Source organism: Canis lupus, chromosome 4 (assembly GCF_003254725.2).
Source record: "Canis lupus dingo isolate Sandy chromosome 4, ASM325472v2, whole genome shotgun sequence".
Lineage (NCBI taxonomy): Eukaryota > Metazoa > Chordata > Mammalia > Carnivora > Canidae > Canis > Canis lupus.
The window spans coordinates 74511524-74523773 of NC_064246.1; the positions used below are offsets into that span (position 1 = coordinate 74511524).

Below are 12250 nucleotides of genomic sequence, written 5' to 3' on the forward strand. Positions count from 1 at the left end.
TTTTCATATATATGTTTACACACACACACACATATATGAATCTGTTCCCTGCCTAAATGAGGAAGGATGGAAATTCAGGGCCAATTTGTCTGTTTTTAAAAAAATGTATATCCTAGGGAAATTTGGAATTTGTCACATATCTCCTAGTAGGTATTTCTCGAGTGACTCAATCCTTGTAGTGTGAGTTTATCTCACCAATTATGTTAGCGCACAGATAAGTAAATTGAGGCAAAGAATTAGAACATGATTTCCTTAAGGTAATTAGAATAAAGTTAATGACTCTGATTCCAACCTTCCCTTTTGCATTCTTGATGTTTCTGCCTTCTCAGAGAAAGTATTAGTCTTTTTGAGTTGGGGAAAGGTATTTGCCTCAGGAACTGATAATAAAAGAAAGACCTGGGTCAGCGAAAGTGTCAAAGAGAAGAAAAGCACCAGCTCCTCAAGCACACAGATGGTCAGTCACATTGGGAAGGTGGCCTTTAAGTATCATAATGTGGATTGGACCAGGGGCATCTCTCACTCCTTGTTGTACTCGGCCCAGAATTTCTGACCTCTAAGATGACATTTCCTCTAAGTGCATCACAATGCCATTTCCCCCTTCTCTGGCATTTATCTGTTACTTATACATGTGAGCTCATGGTTTTCCATTTCTGACTCTAGGTCACTGGGTTGTTCCATAACCCAAGCATTGGCAATGCAATTCACATTGTTGTGGTTCGGCTCATTCTCCTTGAAGAAGAGGAGGTAAGGAGGAGTTTTTCTCCACTCTTCTGACCTATATCCTTACTCGCCCTACCTCCTGTTTTCAGGAGAGCTCTTGATAGATAAGAAAGGGGCTACCAGGAAAGTGTTTAGAAACCCATTGAGAAGGAAAATAATATTTTTATAGTATTTTCTTGGGAATTCTGTGCTATCAAGTGGAAGATGGAGGATGTCTCTGAGATATATATGTCATTAGAATTACCTGACAGTCATTTCATCTAGTAACACACAGATCAGATTTACAGCAGTGACTTAGAATGTTCCACAGTGAAAAAGACTGAATCACGGAACGGTTGCATGGTTTCAGTAAAAGTTAGGAGACACATGGAAATGTGGAACGCTTTATACTGTTTATTTACCTCATGCATATTAACACATATCCCTCAACTCCGGGCTGTCTTGTCTCTCTGTACGTTTATCCTCGGGAATGTCATCTGTTCTCAGAGCCTTACAGGTCTTCTACATGCTGAGATTCTCAATCGCTCTTTCAAACCTGGACCTCTTACTTGTGCTCCAGACTCACATCCAGTTGCCTATTTGACATCTCACCCTGGATGTGTCAGAGCCCACTCAGACTTGCAAACTCAGTAAGTCCACAGCAGCATTCTTGATTGCTCCCTGCCCAGATCGTCTCCTTTCTGCCTCCCCTCCATTCTCCAACCCTCCATGTCACCCATCTCGTAAATATTGCCATTGCACCATGGCATACGCCTTGGAGTCATTCTTGAATCCCCCTTTTCTTATCTTCCACAGTCAACAGCAAGACCCACAAGGCTGCCTTCAAGATACATCTCAGGACCACCCACTGTTCATCATCTCTACAGTCGTTACGTTGCTTTAGGCCTTATTGTCATCTTATTGCAGTGAGCTCCCAATGGTCTTCCTGTTTTAAGACTTGCCCTCCATAATCCATTCTCAAATTAGCAGTTAGAATGATAATCTTAAATGAAAATCGAGTTGCTCCATCGCACAAAACTGTTAAATAGCTTTCTATAGTTTTTAGAACAAAATAGAAAATTTCTACTGTGTCCTGCAGAAACTTTCATGATCATGCCCTCATCCCCCTTATGTCACTCTCTGCCTTGTTTCTACCCTCAAACTCCCTGGACTTCAGATAGATTCTAGAATACACAAAGCCCTCTTCAGCCCCATGGCTTTGTACTTAATGTTCCCAATGCCTGAAACACCCCTCCCTTGGCTCTGCTGATGGCTGGCACATTCTCACCTGTCAGACCTCTCTTTAAATGCTGCTTTTCCAGAGAAGTCTCAGTGACCAGCCTACTCAAAGCCACTTCTACTTGCTGTTCTCTATCATAGAATAAAGTTTACTTCCTTTATTGGAATTCATTAAAATTCTGTATATTTGTTTACTCTTCTCTTGCTTATCTTAGCCACTATCACAATGTGAATTCCTGCTTTATTCTTGGCTATATCCCTAACATCTAACACAGTGCCTAGTGCCTGGGACATGAATGAATGAAGTGAAATTCAATGAATGAGGAAATAGCCAACTTGGTGAAATACCTTTGCAATCTATAGACCTTACCCTACAGGCTGAAATATGTGAAGAATGAATGGCCCCGATCAAATCTCCCTCTGCAAGACACCTGAGTTCAAAATGCATGTGGCAGGATTTATCCAGAATCAGAAGATTGAAAAACAATATGTGGAGCATGGATTCATTTTCCTTTTTCTTCCCCTTCCATCCCCCACCTCCCAAATCACCTGACGCGTAGTTCAGGGATCTTGGAATACTGATGGATGGATAATTTTCCTTGCTGTGAATCTTTGTTACAAAAATTTTCCCAAAACTTAAGAGACCAAGCAAAACAAAAGCTATGTATCCTTTCAGTGTCTAACATGACCTATCTGACTCTATGGGGATGCAACTGTGTCTGAGTATTATGTGCTATTGATTGGAGCTTAAACACAGTAAAGTTGGATATTAACTGACAGAGTACAGATGGTTTTTATCCAGAAAAGGTGAAAATAATTTGTGTCCAGCAGAGAAAGGAACTCTCAAGGTTTCGGTTTTATTGATCTGTTGACTAATTTTGTATCTAATTTAGCAATCGTATTCCAGCATTCTTTCTTTATAGTTTCACCAACTATTGTGGCATCACTTCCCTCTATCTGTCTTTGAACCAGTTTGGACACCTTGTCTACCTTCTTAGTAATGAGTTGAATATATCCCTAACATGCTCATATTTGTATGAGAATTACATTTTTAGCTTTGTAAAAGTTGGAAGACCAATTTTCACTATTGTATCATGGCCTATATATTCATGCTTAGCTGCAGAATGTGGAGAAGTTTAGGGTTTTCAGACAAAAAAAAAAAAGAAAAAGAAAAAGAAAAGCTTTTCCCCTCTGCAATCCCTATGGGTAACATTAGTCAGACCTCAAAATGTAGCTTCCACAGATCAGGCCCCTTATAACTCCACATCCCTCCATCCTCAGGAAAACAATGCCACTTGGATACTGTGGAGGTCTCCTGATCTGTGGAGCAGGGGGGGAGCACCAAATGTGGGGTGACCACTGGGTGGAGCCTGGCAGTGGGGCAGTGCAAGAATTCACCTGAGACAGAACAAGAGCTAGGAATTTATTGAATCTACTGCAAGGAAGCAGCTGGCAGGACAGCAAGGGAGTGACCTGCTGTGAGACAGTGATGGTGGGGCTATAGTTAGGGAGGAAGGTGAGGAGGTGTGGGAACATATGGAATTTTGTGTTTTTGCTAACTCTGGGTGAAAGTTACGTATTGGTCAGCTAGGGCTTATGGATATTTTGAGGTGGGTCACCTAATGGGCCTGTCTGTTTTCAGCCAAGGGGTGGCTTTGGGCCCTTCTATCTTACACATGTTTCCATGGTTCAAGTTGGTTGCCTAAAAGCAACCTCAACAGAATCCTTTGAAAGAATGTGATCGGCAGCTACCTCTCTGACTCCATCATAATAACATTGTTTTCATGTTCCTGTCCTCATTTTGTAAGAGCAGAGACACAAATGATTTGCTAGAAAAAAAAATCCCCATGGCTTTCTTTCTTTTACTTGCCAAATGTCTTCTTCATCCAGGCTTTTATAGAATCTCCATGTAGTACAAGGTCTATAATTTGACAATAGAATTTCTGTTTCATTGAAGAGTTACAAATTCGCAATTCTCATTTTCTTGATGCCCAGATCATGTCTCATATCTTTGACTAATGAGCAGTCCCAACCACAACAAGCAATTGATTGTCAATCAGCAATTGATTGATTGTCAGGCTGATTCCAGCCCTAACTGACATCAGGGTGACAGCCAAAGGCAGAAAGTGCAGTGTGAGGTATTGAACAGGGAGACCTGAGCTCTAGTCTCACTTTGCATTTATCCAGTAGGTAACTCTGAAGAAGTGACATCATCACTCCATAATACCCTGTTTTTCTCCATCTGTAAATCAGAAGAGAAATGTAGTATATGTCAAACACTGTGTTGGCCTCTGAGGAAACAAATACGAATAGAAGTCTCATTTCCTGATTTTGAGGAGCTTAGAGTTTAATGCATAAAAAGCACAAAATAGAACATTTCAAACTGAGATTGTCGTGAGTATAAAAAAGAATAAAAGAGCACCCATCCTAGGGAAGGCTAAGCTGGGTTTTAGAGGATGACAAGGAATTAACCAGTGAGGAAGGACATTCCAGGTAGAGGGGCCTGCATGGTCAGTAGCTTACGCACATAAAGTAGCATCTTACACACAGGGGTGCATCACTGCGAACACATCACTGACAATGAACCCCCAAATGGGAGGCTGAGTAACTTTGCTATGAACAAAGGAGACAGTGGACTGTGCAGGAGGCAGAAGAGAGAATAGCCGGTCACAATCTGCCCATCTCCATGCACACCTGGTCTTGTTGCCCATCTCTGTGCTGACATCATCACCCTTTCAAGTATGGAAACAAGAGATCCAAAGATATCCATGACACCTCCTTCACCCACCCCTCATATCCAGTCCATCATTAAGTGTTGCCAATTTTGTATGACCATCTGCATTTATTTTTTTTTCTTTAAAGATTTCATTTATTTGAGAGAGAGAGAGAGAGAACACAAGCCAGCAGGAGCAGGAGGAGGGACGGAGGGAGAGGGAGAAGTAGACTCCCCGCTGAGCAGGAGCCTGCCGTGGAGCTCAATCCCGGAACCCTGAGATCATGACCTGAGCTGAAGGCAAATGCTTAACTGAATGAGCCACCCAGACGCCCCATGACCATCTGAATTTCTGTCACTTAAATTCAAGATAGAGTCATCTCTTTCCTGGGCTACAGTTGTATTTACTTCGGTCTACTTACATTCCTTTCAATCTCGTTTTCTCATTGCAGCCAAGATAATCTCAAAATGGTAATGGTACCTGGCACCCTGGTGCCTCCTCCACCCTCACCTCTGGCTTAAAGCCATCCAGTGCTTTCCTGATTGCCTCTCTCATCGCTTACAATGCCCCCTTACTTTTGGGAGAGAGCAGTAGTCCTCTCCTCATGGTATCTCCTGCCACTGGTCCTATTGTTGCCTGGACTGTCTTCCTTCTTGTCTTCACTTAGCTGACCCCTTAATTCTTCAGATACTAGCTCAAGGGCCAGTTCACTGGGGAAGCCTTCCCTGACCTTCATGCCCAGCAAGATTCTGTTATATACTTTCACAAGGCTTCACATTTCTACTTCATAGCACATATCATAGTTGTAATTTTACATCTATTTGTTTACTCACTTCCCTTCATGAGTATGTAATACTTAAAGGCAGTGGCTGGGTCTGGTGTTGCTCACCTCCAAGCCCTACAGGTACATAATAGATAAGGGAAAGAGTGAGCCCATGGAGTCAGTAGTCAGAGGGCAAAGATTAGGGTCAGCAGTGGCCACTGTCATGACAAGCCTTGTAAAACGATAGAGCCCATATAAAAGGATGTGGATCTTATTCTGTGGAGCCTCTGGATGGTTCCAAACTGAGGGATGAAATGGAGAGAAAGGCGTTAGAGAGATGGTTCTAGGGCTCTGTGGAAAGTGATACAAGGTGGGGAATGCTGAGGCAGAGTCCCTGAAGTCGGCCTCATCAATAGTGACTTCCTACAACTCTCGTCTTTCTTATTCAAATCACATCTGACAGCTAACATCATTTTGGACTTCATTTCCTTGGTGGGTTGAAGACACTTATTGTGGTTAATACATAAAGTACAGTTTTTGTTGGTGAGTCACTGCTATGTAAAAACCACTATGGATTTTCATCACATTTTGAGAATAACCAGGATGATCTGACATGATATCAATCTGAAGCATCTTGGCGGCTTCCTCAAAGACTAGGTTGTCACGTTTCCGACCAGTGGAAACTGAGGTACCCAAACCCAAGCCCTGGAAAGACATGTCGGGCATACTAAGACTCATAGTAGCTTCTGATAGGAGGCAGTGTGCTCTCATTCCTATCCTGCCTCCCCCCAGTGCTGAGTCAAGCTCTCATTTTCCTTTTATGACCCTAATCCTGTCTTTTTTCTTTTTTTTTCAGAGATGATGATAATGTATGAAGTTCGATTCTAATCCTGTCTTTTGAACTTTTCATTCCCCCTTAAGAACTTGGACAGAGACTTGGCCTCAGCGCTTTCCACTTTAGATCAATTCATTCGATGGCCTCCTTGTTCCCCTTTGGGGCTAGCCTTTAGGGAAAGAATTCCTCTCCTCCGTCCAACTCTTGTGAGCAGTTGACATCAGAAAGAGTACCAGATATATTGTTAGTCCTTCCCCTTTTGAGCTATAGGAACTTTGATAGGTTATTTGACGTGTCTGTCCTTCTATAGCTTTATTTTATAAAATGGGGATAATCATATCTACTTCTTAGAGTTGGTGTGAGAATCAGATAGGTGAATTCCTGCATTAGTTGGCATAGTGTCTGGCTTGTAGAAACCACTGGGTAAATGGTACTGGTGAGCGGGATCTGTCTCATCATCATCACTTAGGTCACACTGCAACCCTGTAAACTCGCTGCCATGATGCTCATTTCAGAGAATTGTGCAAAATTGTTGAAGGAAAATAAAACACCAAAAGGACAAGATTGGGATCCTAAGTTGGAGACCTCTTTTAAGAACAAGGTAGAAAAGAAGCAGGCATGGGATTGAGTTAGGGCGAGGCCAGATGGGTCCCAGTCACTGTGCCATTTGGGGGCAGAGCCTGAGGGTGTCCTACTGGCTTGGAGGAGCAGCAGGAGGGCTGACAGGTGGGAAGATGGTAACTGTCTTCACAGAGCATGAATTTCCCACATGATTTAATGTTGGGTTTCCTTTTGTGAAATTCTGGAGTTAAAAGCCTATTAGCTTTGAGAATTCAGGCTGGTGGTTTCCCCATCCCCAGAAGGATTTTGGAGTAGGTCTCTGTAATAACCTATATAATTGTAGCTCTTTCAGGATAAATGACAAAGATATTGGCAAATAATACTCATAATTTTTTTTAAATCAAGAATCTTTTCCTCCAGTAGATGAGTTATTCCTTTGTTTTCAGGTGAAACTTTATTATTTTCTCTTCTCTGTACAATCTCTTTTCTCTTAGGAACATCACCCTGGCTGTAAGAGAATAATCAGATTATGCACTGAATCACAAGCTGCTACTAAGACTTCCCAAGGAAATCAATACAAGATTTTTTTCTCATTATGAAGGGAGCTTACCCAGAGAGAACAATTTATAGCAAAAGCTGCATTTTGCAAAATCATTTCTTGTCTCCCATTTGGGGCTGTTTCTGGGAGCTGTTGCTGATGAGTTCCTTGAGGTTTTTTCCCTGTCCTTTGGTGTCACATACTCAAATGAGTAGGAAAGGGGGAGCGAATTGGACTCACTTGAGAAAATGAGGTGAGAAAAAAAAGAGCAAAAGAACAAAGAGGGGAATCTGTTTTTGTTTACAGAGGAAATGGGGGGGGGATCAGTATGGACAGGGGTGGAGGGTGGAGGAATGGGGATTGTTTTGACAAGCTCAAAGAATTACGAGGATGCTTTATGGAACAGGTGTAGTCCAAGTCTCCCCATATTTGGTGAGCCAGCAGAACCTCCCCAAAGTCCTTTTGCAGCTTGGACATGCTCAGGGCACATGGTATTGAGGTATAGTTGATTATGCTTCTCCAGGCTTCTGTGATCAAGTGCATTTAAGAAGCTAAACGAGTAAATGTTTCCTGAACTAACCTTTTATGAGACTTGGAGATGAAAAGGCTGAAGGAGTACAGAAAAATTATGCTCACTTCAAACCTCCTAGCAGAATCATGACATTTATTAGAAAAGTAGTAAGGTATCCTGACGACCCTATCTCTGACCTTGTGTTAAATGTCACATATTATAGATGGAAGTTCTACACAGGGGCAAGGTACTCAGCCACAAATGATAAGCAATTTAGTTAATTGTGCACTTGCTTTGTAAACAAAACAAAACTAAAAACAAAAAGCATGGAGAAAGCAGTAGGGAAAAAACAAGCAAGATTTGGAGGGGAGGCTTCAGGCCCTAACATTTTTTTTCCTCTTCAGTGACTAATCCCCAGCTTATTCCAAAATTGCTCTTGAAGGAGTGTTGGAATGTGGGAAGAATAATCCCCTTTGTTGACATCTACTTCTCAGCTCCTTTTCCTGAGCTCCTCTCCTTCCCTCCTTCTGCCAGTAGTCCCACTATGAGCAAATCTCAATAACCTCGTGGACCTGGCCCATGTGTATAGATGCTTTAGCTTTGACATAATCCTCATGACTGCTGGGTCACCTGTTCTCCCTTCTTGTCCTCATTCTGGTCAAGAACTATGAAGGGTCTTAGGTTTTATTCTCCCTGCGAGTGAGCTCATCAGTTGTCTGGCCATCCTTCCCTGGATGTGATGCTGGGAGAAGGCCTGTGCCTTCCGGGGCAGGGGTCAGGACTTTCTTACAGCACAACAGGTGGCCTGAGCTTCATGTCTGCAGCTGCCCCTCTTGTCCCTTCACCGGGGTGAAAGGCCAGGCCAGATGGATGCTGTGCACATAGTGGGTTTTATCACAGCTGAGGGGTCCCAAGCTAAGGAAACATCAGCCCTTCAGAGGGGGTTGTGTGCAAACCTGTAGGTTTGTGCCCCAGAGAGAGCCATTATCCTTTTCATTCTGGACAGCAAATAAATCCATCCTCTTTCCTGGAGGGGAACACTGTCTCTGTCCTCCAAGTCTATTTCTACACAACATCCTTGGAAAGATACAGAAGCTGTCAGGGCTTTGCTCAGAAGATGTGAAGAAACCCGAGAGATCCGTGTGGAGCTGCCTCCCAGCAGTTCCTACCACAGGCACCAGAATTATTATTACAGGTGGGCTTTGCTTTCTTCTTACACTTCTGACCCCTTGCCTTCCACTTCTCTAATCCGCAGGAGATCCTGCCTCTTTACTGACTCACCACAAAACCTCCAACCCATGTGCACTTTTGTCCGGCTCAGTAGATGTATTCTTCACCTTTGCCCCATTCCATGAGGGGTGCTGTGCTGTGTCAGGTTGGTGTGTCTACCTGCTGTGTGCCAGGCTCCTTGCAGTGCCAGAGAGAAGTAGGGGAAGAAACCTCAGTCCTCGTTCTGAAAAAGCATGCAATTTGATCATTTTAACCTAGGGCAGCAAGTGCCATGAGCCAGGCGTGCTCGAGATAAACTGGCGGGAACCTAATCCTAATCCAGATGAGGTCAGGGAAGGTCTTCCTGGAGATACTCAGAGTGAGTCTGAAAGAATGAACGGATGTTGAATAGGTTAAAGGGGTAAGAGAGGGGAGAAAGGAGCAGCTTGAAGAAAGCAAGGTAAAGGGGCGCCTGGGTGGCTCAGTCGGTTAAGCATCTGACTCTTGGTTTCTGCTCAGGTCACAATCTCAGGGTCGTGGGATCAAGCTCTGCATCAGGCTCTGTGCACAGCAGAGAGTCTGCTTGAGATTCTTTCCATTTGTCTCTCCTTCCCCTTCTGCCCCTCTCCCCACAAACGCTCTCTCTAAAATAAAGAAAATCTTAAAAAAAAAAAAAGCAAAGTAAAAAGAGTATTGTATATGGCCTGTGGGGGGTAATATCAGCCATTTGAATGTTGCCAGAGCATAAACTGCAAGATTGCAGATGAAGGGAGACCTTCCTGGAGGTCAGACTTTAGAGGGTCTTGAGCTGTGGGTGGTGATATGGGCAGGCTTCGGTTTTACCTGGATCAGCCTGGGAAGAGCACAGAGGATTTAAGAACAAGGAAGAAAGGAGAACAGTTAAGAGGTGATGCAAGCATGAACTGAGGCATAAAATGATGAGAATTTCAGCGAGGGTGGTTGGGAGTAGAGATGGAGGGGGAAGTAGACTTAGCAGCACATGAGGACAGCTGGGGATGCAGGATGTGGAGGCAGAGAGACCAACAGGAGGACACTGGTGTCCTAGATTAGACCGCTTAGCTGACGGTGGTTCAGCTAAGAGGAAGCAGGAAGAATGGCAGGTTAATATTGTAGGGGGAGGAATTTGGGGATGCTGAGTTGGGGGCTCCTGTGGGGCCATTGAGAAGGTGCCCATCAAGGGATTTGGGTGCATGAGTTTGTGCTCTAGGAGAACTTTGGAATGAGATACAGATTTGAGAGTCAGCAGCATATAGATGATGTCCCCCCAGCCTGACTGGGTTTGAGAGTGAGCTAAGTGAGGAGCCAAAAAAAAAAAAAAAAAAAAGGACAGAAGAATAGCCTGTAGAGGAGCCTGAGAAGTGGTCAGAGAGCAGGAGGAGGATGAGAGCTAGCTGGGTGTCTTGGAAGTGGAGGGTCTCTTCCTGTGTTTGTCTCCTCCCCAGGGGTGGGAGTGTGACCTGGGGGAGTAAGAAATAAGCAATAATCATCCTTTGGCTAATGGTTAAATCTTTCCAGCTATTCAAGCCCTAAGTCTAGAGAAGTCTTCGACGGTTTGGAAACTACCTGTCAGACTAGTAGCTGCGAACCTGGAATCAAAGCCTAGCCTTGCCCACACCTGCTGTGTGACTTGGCTAAGGTAATGCCCCTCTCTGGCCTGGATTTACTCACTGGAAGTGAGAAGATTGTATTCATAATACCTAGGACCCTTCAGGGAAATGGGCTCTTAGAAATAATGGGAAAATTGGAGGCAGAGTTCATGCTGCAACATCTGGAAAATGACTCTGCTCTCCCCACGATGATGAAGATGTGTCCTTGCTGACACGGAGTTTGGCTCAGGTACTGGGAAGTGTGGAAGTTTGCAAACATTCACTCTTCTTTAAACAAACATTCATGGATTGGTATGTAAGTCTTACAAAATAGTGAGTCCAGCCAATGCTGAAACAAAAATTGAGCTTCTCGGATCTGCTGGCATCCCATCCTGACCCGTGGGCCTCTACCAGGGACTTTGTGAGCCAAAGGAGAACATTCCAAAATGGGGCCCCTCTGCTTTGGCCTTGTGGTCCCCTTCACTCTAGTAAGTGTTTATATGTATGGCTACTTAGACAAGGAACTTAACTGATCCTTCGTGTGGGTGTGTGAGCGTGTTGAATGTACGGGTATGTGAGTGTGTGTGTGGAGGGGCTTTTCCTATCCACTACAACCCGCCTGAAAGACTGTGGGTTCCCTTTGATTCAAAACTATGGAATTTCAGGTAAAATTAAGAAGCAAGGAACCCACATAGAATCTGAATTCTATAGAATCTGAACCCACAGAGGACTCAAAAGTGCATTGCAAGATTTTCTTTTGCAACCCTCAAGCCTTAATTTGGACCAGTTATTATTTTTAAGATATTTAAAAAATATTTTTGTTTTGAAAGAGTTACAGATTCACATGCAGTTGGAAGAAACAGTGCAGGGAACTCCCTTCTGTCCTTCACCCATTTTCTCCTCATGATCATACCTAGCATAACTGTAAAACAATATCATAACCAAAAAGTTAGTATTTGTACAAATCCTTACCTTATTCAGATTTCATCAGTTTTACCAGCACTGGTGTGTGTGTACATTTTTTTTCTCTGCAGTTTTAACCCATGTAGATTTATGTGACTATTGCCACAATACAGAACGGTTTCATCACAAAGTCTCTACCTCCCTTCTACCAACCTAACTCCTGGAAAGCACGTCTGTTCTCTATGTCTATAATTGTGTCATTTCAGGAATGTTCTACAGATGGAATCATAGAGTATGTAACCTCTTGAGATTGGATTTTTTTCATCCAGTTTAATTCCTTCAAGATATATCCAAATTGTGTGTCTCCAAGCCTTTGTTCCATTGTAGTGCTGAGTAGCATTCCGCAGTATTTACCGGCTTGTTTAACCATTCACTCACTGAGGGATATTTGGGTTGTTCCAGGGTTTTGCTGTTATGAGCAAAGTTCTATAAACATTCTACTATAGGCCTTTGTGCGAACACAGGTCTTCATTTCTCTGGGATAAATGTCAAGGGATGCAACTGCTGGGTCATATGGCCGTTGCATGTTTCATATTTTAAAGAAACTATCAAGCTGCTTTCCGTAGTGGCTGTACCATTTTGCATTCTCAGCAACAGTGTTACTGGTGACC

General features: G+C 43.4%; 1 protein-coding gene across 1 annotated transcript in view; it reads left to right on the forward strand.

Moving 5' to 3' along the window:
- Positions 1 to 12250, forward strand: part of ADAMTS12 (ADAM metallopeptidase with thrombospondin type 1 motif 12) — a 312048-nt gene that overhangs the window by 179226 nt on the left and 120572 nt on the right. Inside the window, exon 5 of the mRNA XM_035714864.2 lies at positions 661 to 744. Coding sequence (XP_035570757.2) covers positions 661 to 744 — 84 coding nt within the window. The remainder of the gene's footprint in view (positions 1 to 660; positions 745 to 12250) is intronic.